This window comes from Myotis nattereri (assembly GCF_964212035.1).
Source record: "Myotis nattereri genome assembly, chromosome: 5".
NCBI classification, from domain to species: domain Eukaryota; kingdom Metazoa; phylum Chordata; class Mammalia; order Chiroptera; family Vespertilionidae; genus Myotis; species Myotis nattereri.
The window spans coordinates 4,194,146-4,211,167 of NC_138080.1; the positions used below are offsets into that span (position 1 = coordinate 4,194,146).

The 17,022-nt window shown below is 50.4% G+C and overlaps 1 protein-coding gene across 1 annotated transcript in view; it reads right to left on the reverse strand.

Annotated features, from left to right (window-relative positions):
* The window catches only part of QRFPR (pyroglutamylated RFamide peptide receptor), a 30,266-nt gene extending 17,094 nt beyond the window's left edge, over window positions 1-13,172 (reverse strand). The window contains exon 1 of the mRNA XM_081091910.1: window positions 12,655-13,172. Within this exon, the coding sequence (XP_080948036.1) occupies window positions 12,655-12,994 (340 nt within the window). The 5' untranslated portion in view covers window positions 12,995-13,172. The remainder of the gene's footprint in view (window positions 1-12,654) is intronic.
* Between the last annotated feature and the right edge of the window lie 3,850 nt (window positions 13,173-17,022).

Sequence of the window (17,022 nt, forward strand, 5' to 3'; positions counted from 1 at the left end):
CGCATGGAGCCGGGCCCAGGTCACGACGCCCTGTCTCAGGGCTTACGCCTCGTCCATTTGCTCACACGCCACCTGTTCCATAGTCCGCGGGACAGGTCTGCACCAAGCCCTGGTTCTACTCTCTGTCATCTTGCCCTCGTTATGAATCCAGACAGCATTCGCCCAATGCACTACTTCTCACGTTTCTCCAAGCACCTTGCTCAGAAGTCGCCAACACTGGTCACATCCAAACTTGGTCACATCCCCGAATCCGTCCATGTCCTGCACGGGACTGATCTCGGCTGAAGGTCCGAGTTCTTCTAAAACAGGTAGGTGCTCTTCAGCCCCCTCCTCATTTATCTTGATCTTTGCTCCTATTCTAACCTGCTCTGCTTTGCCCTTTTTAACTCGGGGAACATTTTTCAAGGTCTGGCGGCCTGGAGCGAAGGAGGCCCTGAGGACATCGGTTTTGTCTCTGCCCTTTACACATGTCAACCCCGACCCTCCCTTCACGTTTGGCTCCTGTTTCCGGTGGCTCTTCAGTGCACTCCCTCTACACGTGCGCCTTCCCAGTGGACTCGTGCAGGTCTAAGCTGTTTTGCAAGAATGTGTCCTTTGTGACATTTCTTCCCATAAATGGCAACCTGTGAGAAGTGCTGGCCAAGTGGCTCCACTGGTTGAGTGTAGTCCTGTACACCAAGAGGTTGGGGGTTCAATTCCCGGTCAGGGCTCTTGTCCAGGCTTTGGGTTCAATCCCAGGTCAGGGATCAGGGAACATATGGGAGGCAACCCATTGATGTTTCTCTCTCTCTCTCTCTCTCTCTCTCTCTCTCTCTCTCTCTCCCTCCCTCCCTCCCTCCTCCTTCTTCTCTCTCTAAAAATCAATAACAACATATCCTCAGGTGAGGATTAAAAAATAATCATAAAAATAAACTGGGGTAATCCTAGAATTCCTGGTGTAGGGCACTGTTTCTTGGGATGCCCTTCCCTTTTTTCCCTCTGGGGCCGTCAGGTTGTAAGTCAGTGTGCTCCTCAGAGCCTGCCTAGAAAGGCTAGTTCTTATATTTTCGTTGTCCATCTACCTGCATTTCTCAACCTCAACACAATTTCCTCTGGTGCATGAACTCTGCTCCCTGTGGGCAGGTGAGGCAGGAGCCCCTCCTGGGGAGACAGGCAGACATAGGTCCTCCCAGGGTTGAAAGAGCCAGTGAAGATGAAGAGGGTTGAAGGCAGGCGGTCCAGTGCCCACCAGGTCATGAGCGACCACGGACCCCAGCTTAGACGCTGCTGCCGACCTCTGAGCACCCTTGGCCCCTGCTTGCTCCTCCAGCTTCACACCGATCCTGTGTGCCTCCAACATCCTTCTGGTACATTCCCTTCTCGGCGGTTCTCAGAATGAAGTGAACTTACTTGACATCCTTTTTGTTTGTTACTTTTTCTCTAGCAGGTACGTTGCCTAAAGTGCAGAATAGGCTGGTCAATGCTCCTTCTAACAGCACAGTCCAAATCTGACGGTTTCCGTTTGCCTCCATCGTTGCTTCCATTTCTACTTGAAAACTGCAATGGTTCCCCTTTGCCTACTGGACCGGATTAGAAGCAAATGCTTTGGTTTGATGTTTATCACTCTCCTGCCTTAACTTGCTTATGCAGTTTTATTTCCAGAAGGTAAACGCTTTTCTGGGCACGAATGATGTCCACTGACCTGTACTCACACCCGCCTTCACCTCCCATCACACACAGTGCAGGCCTCAATAATTTAAATAGGAATAAGAGCTCATTATTTCTGAAAATGAGGCTTGGAAACAGAAAACAATTGGGCCAGTATTTGTTTTCACTCCCGTGTAACAGTGACTCTCAAAAGGATTCAAGTGAAAAGGACAGAGTGAAACGAACAGAGTACTCACGTGCAGGAAAGATGAAAATCATTCTTAGGTTAATTTAGAAAATGGCATAAGGAGCTATAATTGCATGAAAGCATCTAATGATGATATCCACTCTGAAGAATTTGTTCCAAGGTTGAGTAAAAGAAAACAATGTGAGTTGATTTTGTTCTTCTTTCCTAGCTCTTTAAGATGTAATATTAGGTTCCTGGGACTTGAGGAAATAATAAAAATTAGAGCAGAATAGAATGAAATAGAGAACAAAAATACTATATAAAAATTAATACAACAAAGATCTGGTTCTTTGAAAAGATTAATAAAATTGACAAACCCCTGGTTAGACTCACAAGAAAAAAAGAGAAAAGACCTGGATGAACAAAATCAGAAATGAAAGAGAAGTCACCAAGACATCACAGATATACAAAGGATCATACTAGGGCCGTGGTCGGCAAACTGCGGCTCACGAGCCCCATGCGGCTCTTTGGCCCCTTGAGTGTGGCTCTTCCTAAGCCTTAGGAGGACCCTAATTAAGTTAATAACAATGTACCTACCTATATAGTTTAAGTTTAAAAAATTTGGCTCTCAAAAGAAATTTCAATCCTTGTACTGTTGATCTTTGGCTCTGTTGACTAATGAGTTTGCCGACCACTGGCCTAGAGTATCATGAAACACTACCTGCCACCAAATTCAATACCTGGAAGAAATGGGTAAGTTCCTAGAAATATATAACCTTCCTAGACGTAATCATGAAGAAATGGAAAATCTCAATAGACGGATAAATACTAAGGAAATTGAAACAAACATCAAAATCCTCCCCCCAAAATAAAAGTCCAGACCAGATGGCTTCACCAGTGAATTCTACCAAACATTCAAAGAAGATTTGATACCTACCCTTCTCAAACTCTTCCAAAATATTGCAGAAGAGGCAATACTTCCTAACACATTTAATGAGGCCAATCTAGCCCTGGCACCATAGCACTAGAAAACTACAGACCAATATCTCTGATGAATATGAATGCAAAAATCCTAAACAAAGTACTAGTCAATCGAATACAACAATACAATAAAAAAAATCATACACTATGACCAACTAGGGTTCATTCTAGGGGCACAAAGATGGTTCAACATATGCAAATCAATGTAATACACATTAATAAAACAAAGGATAATGAGCATATGATCTTATCAATAGATGGAGAAAAGGCATTCGATAAGATACAACATCCATTTGTGATTAAAACACTCAATAAAATGGGTATAGAAGGAAAGTACATCAACAAAATAAAGGCTACATATGACAAACCCTCAGTCAATATCATACTCAATGATGAAAAACTAAAAGCTTTTCCTCTAAAGTCAGGAACAAAATAAGGCTGTCCATTCTCATCACCTTTATTCAACATAGTTCTGGAAGTCTTAGCCTGAGCAATTAGGCAAGAGAAAGAAATAAAAGGCAGCAAAATCGGAAGGAAGGAGTAAAAGTGTCACTCTGCAGATGACATGATCCTGTCTATAGAAAACCCTAAAGGTTCCACCAAAAAACTATTAGAAACAATAAACAAATACAGTAAAGTTGCAGGATACAAAATCAATGTACAAAAATCCACTGCCTTCCTTTATACTAACAATAAAGCTTCAGAAAAAAAGAAATGAGAAAAAAAAATTTCTTTTGCAATAGCAACAAAAATAATAAAATACTTAGGAATAAACTTAACAAAGGAATGAAGGACCTATATTCTGAAAACTACAAAACATTATTAAAATGCTTGATTTAAAGAGATTGAAAAAGACACAACAAAATGGAAAGACAGTCCATGTTCATGGATTAGAAGAATCAACATAGTTAAAATGACCATATTACCCAAAGCAATATACAGATTTAATGCAATCCCCATCAAAATTCCAGTGTCATTCTTTGAAATAATAGAATAAAAGTCATCAGATTTTTATGGAACCACACAAAAAAAATACCCTGAATAGCCTAAGCAATCCTGAGAAAAGAAATTAAGCCAGAGGTATCATACTACCTGGCTTCAAATTATACTACACAGCTACGATAACCAAAACAGCATGATATTGCCAGAGAAACAGACACACAGACCAATGACACAGAAATGATCTCAGAAATAAAACCACATGTATATGGGCAAACCTTCTTGACAAAGGAGCCGGAAACACATAATGGAGAACAGAAAGCCTTTTCAATAAATGGTGCTGGGGAAACTGGGAAGCCACATGCGAAAGAATGAAACTAGATTACAGTGTGTCCCCGGGTACAAAAATTAATTCAAAATGGATCAAAGACGACCTAAATATAAGATCTGAAACTATAAATTACATAGAAGAAAACATAGGTATTAAACTTATGGACCTTGGTCATAGAGAACATTTTATAAATTTGACCCCAAAGGCAAGGGAAGTAAAGGCAAAAATATGTGAATCAAACTAAAAGCTTCTGCACGGCAAAAGAAACTGACACCAAAACACAAAGGCAACCAACCTGAATGGGAGAGGGTGTTTGCAGACAGCAGCTCTGACAAGGGGTTAATATCCAAAATGTATAAAGAACTCACCCAGCTCAATACCAAACAAACACACAATCCAATTAAAAAACGGGGAAAGAACCTGAACAAACACCCCTCCCAAGGAGACAAACAAACAGCCAACAGATACAGGAAAAGGTGTTCAACCTCACTGGCAATTAGGGAAATGCAAACCGAAACTACAGTGAGCTACCACCTCACACCTGTTAGAGCGGCCATCACCAACAAGACAAGCACTAACAAGAGCTGGAGAGGGTGTGGAGGAAAGGAACCCTCATTCACTGCTGGTGGGAATGTCAACTGGTACAACCACCATAGAAAATAGTATGCTGGTTCCTCATAAAATTAAGAAAAGAGTTACCATATGACCCAGCAATCTCTGTTCTGGGTCAAAAAATTCAAAAACATTTATTCACAAAGATATATGTACCCCGATGTTCACTGCGGCATATTTTTTAAAAATATATTTTTATTGATTTCAGAGAGGAAGGGAGAGGGAGAGAGAGAGACAGAAACCTCAATGATGAGAGATGCCCCTCCCCCCCCTTTTGGGATCAAGCCGGCGACTGGGCCTGCGCCTTTGACTGGAATTGAACTCGGGACCCTTCAGTCCCCAGGCCGACACTCTATCCACTGAGCCAAACCAGCTAGGGCCAATGCAGCATTATTAATGGTGGCCAAGACATGGAGATAACCCAAGTGTCCTTTGATAGAGGACTGGATAAAGAAGATGTGGTACATATATATTACTCGACCATAAGAAAAGATTAAATACTGCCATTTGTGACCACATGGATGGACCTTGAGAATAGTATGCTAAGTGAAATTAGTCAGTCAGCAAAAGCTAAGAACCATATGACTTCACTCATATGTGGGATATAACACGGAAACTCATAGACACAGACAACAGTAGGGTGGTTACCAGAGGGAAGGGGAGTGGTTAGATAGTATAGGGGCTGAGACATATGGTGACGGAAGATGGTTTGTCTTTGGGTGGTGACCACACAATGATGTATACAGATCATGTACCATAGAAATGTGCACTTGGAACCATATGATCCTATTAACCAATGTCACCCCAATAAATTAAAAAAGCATGAACGGACATTTACAGGTTATTTATTTATTTATTAAATATATTTTATCGATTTTCTACAGAGAGGAAGGGAGAGAGATAGAGCGTTAGAAACATCGATGAGAGAAACATCGATCAGCCACCTCCTGCACATCCCCCACTGGGGATGCGCCCGCAACCCAGGTACATGCCCCTAACCAGAATCGAACCTGGGACCTTTCAGTCCACAGGCCAACGCTCCATCCTCTGACCCAAACCGGTTTCGGCTATTTATTTTTTTAATATATTTTATTGATTTTTTTACAGAGAGGAAAGGAGAGAGATAGAGTTATAAACATCGATGAGAGAGAAACATCGATCAGCCACCTCCTGCACATCCCCCACTGGGGATGCGCCCGCAACCCAGGTACATGCCCCTAACCAGAATCGAACCTGGGACCTTTCAGTCCACAGGCCAACGCTCCATCCTCTGAGCCAAACCGGTTTCGGCTATTTATTTTTTTAATATATTTTATTGATTTTTTTTACAGAGAGGAAAGGAGAGAGATAGAGAGCCAGAAACATCGATGAGAGAGAAACATCGATCAGCTGCCTCCTGCATACCCCCTACTAGGGATGTGCCCACAACCAAGGTACGGAATCAAACCTGGGACCCTTCAGTCCGCAAGCTGATGCTCTATCCACCGAGCCAAACCAGCCAGGGCCATTTACAGTTTTTTAAAGGGAAGGCTACTGATACAATCACTATTTCAAACAGTGGTTTACACAGACCCAGAGGCCGCGGTGGGTAACACCCTACATTTCAGATCAGCCAGAGATGTGGCAGTGAACATACCCAATGGCCAGACTAAAGTGCTAGCTCGGCGGATGACAGGTAAGAGAAGAAAGAACATAGACGGGCCCAGGCTAAGCACTCAGAAAGGGCAGAACCAGAACGCGAACGTAACACCACGTGCACTGAAGGAGCAGTGTCTGCTAGCGCATTGCACAGAGCGGAGCAAGAGGCAGTGCAGCGTCTTCAGGGACATGTTTCACTTCCACAAATCCAGGGATATTTGTTTAGGGCAGAAGAGCCTCATGTTCATGTAGCATCGCCCCCAAACACAAGGCAGCTGCTGCGGTGGCCGCGGAGGAAAGCCACTGTGTGGACGGAGAGAGGAGAGCGTACACAAAGCCTGCACACCACGCACGACGGGTGCAGCGAGCCCATCTATTCGAAGGGAGAAGGGAGCCTGTGGTGGAGCTGGGGCCTCGCCTGCTCCTGCCCTACCGCCTGGGCTCTGGGCGCTGGGGAAACCTTGCTGTGGGCTGTGCTAACTTAGAACCTTTCTTCTCGCCCGGCCAGTGTGGCTCAGGGGTTCAGCGCTGACCTATGAAGCAGGAGATCACAGTTCAATTCCTGGTCAGGGCACATGCCCGGGTTTGAGGGCTCAATCCCCAGTGGGGGGTGTATAGGAGGCAGCGGATCAATGATTCTCTCTCATTGATGCTTCTATCTCTCTCCCTCTCCCTTCCTCTCTGAAATCAATAAAAATATATTTTAAACAAAGAACCGTTCTTCTCATCTTTCTCCACATGTCTCCTTTCTCCACATTTTCATCAGTGTTAACTTCTCTGCACGTCCCTCTGGCAGGAGCCCAGCAAGGTCGGGGGCTTTAGTAAAATGTAGCTGCTCCCGCACAGAGGCCGCCCCGAGGTCCACGTGGGACCCCCTGCGGGCAGCCTGCCTCTGCAGGTCCCGGCACCGGCCTCCAACTGCCCCTTTAAAAGCGGCAACAGCTGGACACCACTGTCTGTGCGGCAGGCCCTGCGCTATTCGAGCGCTTTGCATCCACTGTTCCTCTCGGCCTTCCTCACAGCCCAGGCCTGTCAGCGTTTACAGATCATCAGTGGTTCTCAACCTTGGCTGCAAGTTAGAATCTTTTCTTTATTTTTGTGTTTTTTTAAAAATTTTTATTGAATTCAGAGAGGAAGGGAGAGGGAGAGAGAGACAGAAACATCAATGATGCGAGAGAATCATCGATCGGCTGCCTCCTGCTCGCCCCCCCACTGTGGATCGAGCCCGCAACCCGGGCCTGTGCCCCGACTGGGAATGGAGCCGTGACCTCCAGGTTCACAGGTCAAGGCCCAGCCACTGAAGTTCTGTTGGGAACTTCTGGAAATCCGGTGGCGGGTGTCACCCTCAGCCGGTCAATGGGAATCTCAGGGCAGGAACGGGCGTTGTGTGTGAGCTCCCAGGCGATGCCCAGCGTTGCCGAGGCTGAGACCCGCTGCTCTAGGAGGAAGTCCCCACCAGCTGCTCAGAGCGCTGAGTCTGACACTCTCTCTCCCAAGCAGCCGTCGCACCTGCAGCAAATGCACTGGGTGTGCGGTTCCCCGGGCGCTGCTGCTACCTGGGGTGTTTGAAGTCCTTTCCTGGGATTGCTTTCGGTCAATTTCCCAGCCACCATTACAGTTCTTCTCACTGACCACAGGCCCAAAGGGGGAGCCACCTTCTCACTGCACCCCAGGCCCTCAGGGGAGCCACAGCGCTGTGTGCTGGGGCCTGTCCTGTCCCGCTGGGGCTGCACCCACTGCAGGAGGAAGGCTTGGCCCACTCTGTCCCTGGCCCCAGGCACTCCCCGCCTCACCTTCCTGATGCTGAGAGCCAGGAGGAGACTGGGTTAGAGCTGACTTCCCCGCTCCTGGCAGCTCTTCAGAAGGAGTCCTCCCACGCCTTAAGCTCCCAAACCTCAGTCACCACAAGTCCCCGTCTCCTAGCCCCTCCCTAGGCCCTGAAGAGCCAGGACCTGAACATCCCCACCCTGACCCGAGGCCCCCACTTCCCAACACTCCCACTGTGGGTCCCCACTGCACGTCCCCACTGAGTGTCCCCACTGCGCGTCCACACTGCACTCTCCCCACTGCGCGTCCACACTGCACTCTCCCCACTGCGCGTCCACACTGCACTCTTCCCACTGCGCGTCCACACTGCACGTCCCCACTGCACTCTCCCCACTGCGCGTCCACACTGAGCATCCAGAGGCCTGATGTCAGCAGATGCTCATGCTTCCTCCATCCTTCCTTAGAACCCCCCTCCCCTCCTGCTCTGAGTGAGGTCTGGCTCATCCACAGCACACCCTGCTCAGCACCCACACCCCACAGGTCACCCTCCTCAGCACCCACCTCCCACAGGACACCCTCCTCAGCACTCACCTCCCATAGCACACCCTCCTCAGCACCCACACCCCACAGCACACCCTCCTCAGCACCCACACCCCACAGCACACCCTCCTCAGCACCCACCTCCCATAGGACACCCTCCTCAGCACCCACACCCCCCAGCACACCCTCCTCAGCACCCACCTCCCACAGCACACCCTCCTCAGCACCCACACCCCCCCCCCCGCACACCCTCCTCAGTGGCTGATGCTGGGACGCTAATGCAGGTGCATAAGGGGGTTGGCGGGCAGCTTGCCTCCTGCTGGGCAGGCTGGGAGCCCAGCATCCCTGACCACCTTCTGGTGAGTGTCACTCAATGAAACAGAGTGTCCGGGATCCCCTTGTCTCCCACGTGCTGTCGTGCACCCAGGGAAGCCCATGTCTCAGCTCTGTGGTGTGCCGGACGCCACTCGTGTGGGGCTGTTTTAAAGGTCTCCCTCCCGGCATCAGTTCCCACCGTGGAAATCTCCCGCCGCGACCTGCAGCAGCAGCAGCACGAGGGCTTTCCGTGAGGACCTGGGCAGAGCCTCGCGGGCGGGCTCAGGGCGGGCTGGCTCCCGGCGCAGAGGGACCGCGTCTGGACCAGCGACTGGCCTGGAGCCACACCGGCTGGGTTTTCAGTCCTCAGAGGATGTTTTTATTGGTTTTGGAGACAGAGGGAGGGAGAGGGAGAGAAGGCGGGCAGAGAGAAAGAGACATCTATGTGAGAGAGAAACACCAGCTGGCGGCCTCCCGTATGCACCGGGACCAGGATCAAACCCGAAACCTAGGTATGCGCCCGACGAAATTGACCCTGTGACCTTTTGGTGTACAGAGCGATGCTCCAACCAACGGAGCCACCAACTGGGGCTCAGAGATCAATTCCCTAGGCTTTCGGGAGCATCTCTGTGCAGCCAGGCCTGAGAGCCGTGGGCCTCACCTGGGGATCTGGTCAAAATGCAGCTCTACCCGGAGGTGCTGTTGGTCCCCAGCCAGGGACGTGAGTGGCAGAAACAGACCAACACCCGGTCGGTCATCCCCACCCGCCACAGTCAGAGCGTTTGGGGAGGCTTTGGGACTCGTCCCACCTGGAAGTCTGTGAATTATTTGGGGCCAAACCCCCAGAAAGGCTCTCTTTCCCCAAGTGCATTTTACCTTTGGAATGTGAAGTAAATGCCAACATCATCAAGATCTGTCATAATAAAATGACAAAAGCAATAACAGCAATAAAAGGAGAGCTGACAATACTGGGCAAAGCCCCCCACCCGGACCCTCCCCAGCAGCCCTGCAAGCTCTCCCCTCTCCCTGAGTGTCCTTCTCTGTGTCGCCTACTCAGGTTACAAGAATATTCATTCTATAAATCTGGCCCCAGACAAGCATAGGCCACCTCCAACCAAACACTCCTGAACAGAATTACTGCTTTGCATCTTCATGCCATGGTTAATTTTTTTTTTCAAAGCACTTTTACTAGCACATGTTATCCTCTCACTCACCCTGTAAAATAAAATCAGCAACGTATTGCCCTTTCTCAGCATTTAGCAGCTAAAGGAAACGCCCTTCATGACGCGGGAGGCGAAGAAACAGGAAGCGCGAAGGAAACCCGTGCGGGGCCACCGCGTCCTCAGGTGGGAAGAGGCAGGTGCATCCTTCCCTGGCCTGGCTCTCCAGCTGGCTCGGCTCTGAGGGCTGCCTCCTCCTGCTTCCCAGCGTCCGGAACCCTCACGCTTCATGGAGACACCGAGGTCCAGACACGAAGAATCGGCATGGCTTAGAGCCACAGGAGGAATCTAGGCTTTTGATCCTCAGTAGAAGGTCCACTTTGCTCAGCGATGCTGTCCTTTAAACATGGAGCTACCACCTCCCAGCAATACATTTGCTTCCTAAGTCTGTCTTCACAAACATTTAGAAACAAAAGCGCCTGTGCCTATTTCTAAGGACAATAAATTATATAAGACTAGTAGCCCTGCCCTGACCGGTTTGGCTCAGTGGATAGAGCGTCGGCCTGCGGACTCACAGGTCCCAGGTTTGGTTCCGGCCAAGGGCATGTACCTTGGTTGCGGGCACATCCCCAGTAAGGGAGTGTGCAGGAGGCAGCTGATCGATGTTCCTCTCTCATTGATGTTGCTGGCTCTTTATCCCTCTCACTTCCTCTCTGTAAAAAAATCAATAAAATATATATTTTTTAAAAAAGACTAGTAGCCCTGCACATGAATCCGTGTGCCAGTAGGTTGCTGCAGCCCTCCTGTAGCTCTTTGCCTGCCGCCCTGCCCTCCAGTAGCTCCCCCCGCCCCCCCCCCGCCCCCCATACCCTGCTGCCCTGCCCCCTCCTGTAGCTCCCTGGCCCACCCTTCTGCTGATTCGTGATCTGGTTGTGAAGCTTGGTTGTTAGGCCTCAGGGTGTAACAGCTAATTAGCATATTCCTCTCTTATTATATAGGATGATCAAAAGATTCCACATACACTTTATGGAGGTAGTTGCACTGGGCAACTTTAACATACTCCACCGGGTAATTCAGAGTGACTGAGGAAGCCTCTAACCACTTCCCACCCCCAGCACTGCAATCCACTTGCCAGTCGCTGCTCCGGATTGGAGTGTTGTCTGCATGGGGGGAAATATTTACATTCTACAGTAGACGGGAATGAGTGGTGGGAAAGCAATGCCAGGGAGAGAAACTGAAGATCTCAACTTGGTGATTGTGGGATGCAAGGAATGCCCTGCAGGAGATTAAAAGGAATTAGCAAGGGGCGGGAAATGGCGGGGCCTGAGGGCAGAAGGTCAACTTCTCTCACAGCCTCCCCCTGTCTCCACCACTTTTTGTGGATTCTGGATTGAGGGTCTGAGTGCACCCACCCAGGGCAATGCCTCCTTCCCAGGCGCACCCAGGGACCTGCGGCTGCTTGTGGGTGACGAGGACCCACTCTCCAGCTGTCTCTGGAAGGACTGGATTGTTCTGGAAGTGCAGTGTCTACTCTCCCAACCTCCACACACTGCCCTGGACTCAGGGACCCCCAGGCTCTGCGGTTTCCACTCCCCACTAAGGAGGGAGAGGAACTCTCCTCTCTCGGGAGGGCAGAGGTTCTGTGTTCCTACCCCCGCCTGGCCCTGATAACCCTTTTATAAATGACAGGTCCAAGGCACCCTTCTCTGCAAATGGATTATATTAGTCTTTGTAAAGGTTTAAGTCCACAGGTCTGGAAGCCACACTGGCACCTTGGGGAGTAGCCGGGGTTGGGGATGTGGGGATGTTGGGGCTTTTAGTATTTGAAACATTTTTATCGTTTATTAAAAATTAGAAAAAACAAAACCTTTGTAATTATCTTTTATTAAATATTAAGGGGAAAAAACCTTGGTGATTATCTTTTATTAAAAACTAGAGGCCTGGTGCACAGATTCATGCACCGGTGGGGTCCCTCAGCCTGGCCTGTGGGATGGGGCCGAAACTGGCTCTCTGACATCCCCTGAGGGGTCCCGGATTGTGAGAGGGCACAGGCCAGGCCGAGGGACCCCACTGTGCATGATCGGGGCCAGGGAGGGATTGCAGGAGGGCTCCAGGGCATGTCTGGCCCATCTCGAACAGTCCTGATCAGCCGGATCCCAGCAGCAAGCTAACCTACTGGACAGAGCCTCTGCCTCCAGGTGGTCAGTGCGCGTCATAGGGACTGTTCCGGTGGTGGAGGGGTGGGCACTTAGCATATTAGGCTTTTATTATGTAGGATTAGAAAAAAAATCTTGGTAATTATCAAAAGAAGCTGAACTGGCTGCAGAGTGGGAAGCGCCTCACCCCCAAGCTGGTCCCTGACCCTGTCGCTAAGCCACAAGGAGAGAAAAACTCGGGATAGATCCCAAGAGGCAAAAAACTTTTCTGCAAGTGAGCACAAGCGAGGAAGTTCTAAGGCCGGGCCCTCTGCTAGAGAGGCAGTCAGGAGGTCAGAGGAGCCGACTGTGTGGGGCGGGGAGGGTCCCCTGGAAGGACAGACGGGCGGGCGGCGGACTCACCCCCCAGCCAGGTGTCCGAGACGTTCTGCAGCGTCGTGACCGGGATGCAGAAGAAGGCGATGAGCAGGTCGCTGAGCGCCAGGGAGCAGATGAAGATGTTGGTGACGGTGCGCATGGCCTTGCTGCGGGCCACCACGTAGACCACCAGCGTGTTGCCGAAGAGCGCCAGCGAGAAGATGAGCGCGCCGGCCAGCACGAGGGCCAGCTGGGCGCGCGCCGGCAGCTCGGGCACCGAGACCAGCGGCCGCAGCCCGTACCGCGCGATGAACTGCCGGCGGGTCAGGTTGTGGTCCCGCAGCAGCCGGGAGAACTGCTCGGGGGTGATGTTGAGCGACTGCATCGCGCCGGCCCAGCCCGGTGCCCCGACAGCCTGGCTCCCCCCGGGCGCCGGCAGGCAGGCAGGTGCGGAGAGGGCAGCCCCGGCAAGACGCGCGCACCGACCGACCGGCGGTTCTCAAGTGCAAGTGCGGCTCCGTCCTCCTGGGCGCACCGCCGGCTCTGGCTCCGGCTCCGCGCTCCAATCCGCGCTCCTGGCGGGGAGGTGGGGCTGCGCCTGGCTGCGCGCTGTCGCCTCCCACCCGGGGAGGAAGGCCGCTCCGCTCTGCAGCACCCTCCTCCTCCCCAGGGCATGGATGCGCAGAGCTGAGGTCCCTCGTTTGCTTTCTCCTCTTATGAAATAATGTTGTTTTTAAAAAATCATTATTAACGCAGAGGTCCTGTGCGTCCCTCACCTGGTTTCTCCCTCTGATTCCATCTTACTTAAATCCGGGAGAGCTGGGCACAGGCCGTGTGTGTGTGTGTGTGTGTGTGTGTGTGTGCGTGCGTGTGTGTGTGTGTGTGTGTGTGTGTGTTGGGGGAGAGGGGAGCCTGTGTCATTTTATACCAAGTGAAGACCCCGGAACCACCACCAGAATCTGGCCGGGGACACCTCCCTCCTGCCCCCAGCTCTCGCACCACCTCCCACCCCTCCCCGTCACCAATCTGTCCTCCAGCTCAGTGCTGCTTCTGACGGAGGTTATGTACACGGCGGTACAGGGCACAGCCTGTGGACGCTGACTTTCCCACTCAGCACAGCGCCCTTCAGACCCGCGCCCGCCGTCGGGTATGTCCGGCTCCTGTTTGTGGCTGGGGATGAATCACAGCTCCTTGCACCGGGTCACTGCTGTGGGCATGCGGGTGTTTCCCGGTGGGGCTGTTACAAGTAAAGCTGCTATGGAGTCGTGTCCAGATTTTTTGTGTAAACATACGTTTTCACTTCCCCGGGAAATGCCAAGAAGTGTGCTGGTTGAGTTTATGGTTTGTAAGTTTAGGTTTTGAAGAAATTGCCAGATCGCTCTCCAGAGTGGCTTGCACCATGTTGCATTCCCACCAGCACTGTATGAAATTCGGTCTCTCCACATCCTTGCCAGCATCTGACACTGTCTTTTTTTTTTTTTTTTTTTTTTTTGGCGGTGGTGAGTGTGTAGCGATACCTCACTGAATCTTCACCTGCCTGACAGCGATGTTGCGAAACATCGTCTGGGTGCTTGCTTGCCATTCCGGGTGTCTAGCGTGTGCCTTGCCTGTATTCTAATTGAGCTGTTTGGCTTATTAGCTGTTGAGTTTTACTGGCTCCTTTCATAGGCGAGACACCAGTCCTTTGCCAAATGCCTGGTTTGCACATATTTCCTTTGGTCTGTTACCTTGTTATGTATCCTCTTAACAGAGCCTCACAGGACACAGTTTTTCATTGCAGTGAAGTCCCATTGATCAGTTTCTCCTATTGATTAGACTTTTGATGTCCCATCGAATTCTCCACCAAGTCCTGTGACCCCAAAGTTGCTTCTGTGTCTTCCTCTGTGAGGCCAGAAGTTGGAAATAACTCACGTGTCCATCATGAGTGGGTGAGCAAATGTGCCCTGCACGTACCATTCTACTCAGCCTTCACGAGGAAGGACATGCTCACACAGGCTGCAACATAGATGAGCCCAAGGACAGTGTGCCAGTGACATCCACCGGTCACAAAAAGACAGCACAGCGAGACTCCGTTTACCTGCGGCGTCTGGCGGCATCAGGGTCACAGAGGCAGAGAGCGGGTGGCTGGGGGGCAGGGAGCAGGGCACGGGGCCTTGCTATTTCCAGGTGCGGAGTTCCAGATGTGCAAGATGAGAAGACTTCTGACAGCCATGGGAACGTACTTACCGCTGAGCTGTACACTCAAACGTGGTTAAGATGGCAAATGTTACGTATATTTCACCACAATTTCTTCCAAAAGGAAAAGACTGCAATAATGAACCACGCTTTATAGGCATTATTTTATTTCATTTTCACAATGACTGTTCATCGTCCTTTCTATGCAAATGAAAAGGGGAGGCAGAGAGACTATTACGAAACTCCCTCAAGATCACACCGTTACAAACTGTTAGTTTGCTTCTCAAAATTCCGGCAGTCAGACCCTTAAGCCCATGCTGTCTTTACTACAAAGCAAGGGGCTGTAAACCAGCGGTACAAGACCAGGAGGAGGAGGCGGCCCCGGGGCATGAGGCTGATAATGAGGCCGTGGGCAGGCGTCCTACCAGCAAACCTGGTTCCAGGACGCTACCGCCGGGTGGGTGACCCAGCCTCCAGCTCCCTGACGAGGAAGCCGGGGCCCAAGGAGCAGCATCGCGCACCATTGCAGTCCTCATGACCTAAAAAAGGACGGAAGCAGACCTTTCCCTGGCTCTGGACCCAGAGAATTTAGCTCCTTCGTTTTTGCATAACAAATCTCAAAGGACACAATATACCACATGCCCAATAGCAGTGAGCCGTTCACAATGCAAGCCTAATGGCAATCATGGCTCTGAAAGCGGTTTGCACAAAGACCAGGAGAATAACACCTAGGCGTGCTGCTGCCTGCTGATTGGGCCCAGTGGGAGAGAGCTTGGGGAAGGGATCACCATTCCTCTCACTGCCAGGCTGTGGGCAGGGCGCGCAGAGGGTGCGGAGCCACAGTGAGACACAGGTTATCTCCGCAGCGGATTGGAAAGAGATCGCGTGTTCCGCACACAACGTGTCCCCCAGTTAGTTTCAGCACATTAAGGGGCTCAGCTGCATTGTCTGCTATTCAGGTGGACCCAGCCCATTCGGGCCAGCTCAGCACCCGCTTTGCGTAACGTGCAGCCTGAGAATCCGCGTGACCAACATGGCTGAAGAGCCGCCACTGAGAACCTTCAGGAAATCGGGAGGCCTAGAAAACCGGTGTCAGCTGGACATGGGTGAATGGTCACCCTCCCCCAGAAGGCAGATGGGGGTTTTGAACCACGCATGTGCCCTGGCTGGTTTGGCTCACTGGATAGAGCGTCAGTCTGCGGACTGAAGGGTCCCAGGTTCGATTTCAGTCAAGGGCACATGCCTGGGTTGCGGGCTCAATCCCCAGTAGGGGGCGTGCAGGAGGCAGCCATCAATGGTTCTCTCTCATCATTGATGTTTCTGTCTCTTGTCTCTCCCTCTCCCTTCCTCTCTGAAATCAATAAAAAAATATATTTCGCGCACACACACACACACACACACACACACGGCCAGTGAGATTGCAGAGGGCCTTGATAAGGAGCAGGGGTCGTCAACACAGGTTTCTGGGAGAACAGTTGTGGCGAAGACTGCGTTACACAGGGGTTGCTAGGATCCCAGCTGACCTATAGCCTTGGGATGGCAAGAATATGGAAGGTTAATGGTTCTACTGTGAGCAGTTTTAAAAAAATCATGTGAACTGTTTAGCACCTTGCCTAACAAGAAATGGGTGATAAACATGAGCGATTATGATTTTCTCCTGTAAAAACAGCAAGCATGCATTTAAAAGAATGGTGAGCTTAACCCGAAGCCCTTCAGGAAATGTGTTCATTTCCACTAAACTTTTTTTTTTGTCACTATATGCAGTCACTGGAGAGAAACTCCCTATTTTGCAGTCTCCTGAGGTTCATTCTTTCAAACACAAGTGTTATTTAAGGATTTGCACATAAGAGTGAGAGAGTAGCTGAGTATCAGAGAGGCCTTAGGGTCCTTCTAGGGGACTTTCACAGTTAAGTTTTTTTGTTGTTGCTGTTGTTTATTTTTAAATATGCTTTTATTTTTTAGAGAGAGGAAGGAGAGGGAGAGAGAAATGTTGATGAGAGAGGAATATGATTGGCTGCCTCCTGCACGCACCCTACTGGGGATCAAGCCCACAACCTGGGCATGTGTCCTGATCAGATTCAAACCTGGGACCTCTTGATGCATGGGTCGATGCTCAACCACTGAGCCACACCATCCAGGCCACAGTTAAGTTTTAACCTCCCTAATATTAGCTGATTTGTCCAAAAGTTGTTTTAATAAAACAAAGATTTCATGCAACATATTACTAAATTAATAAGG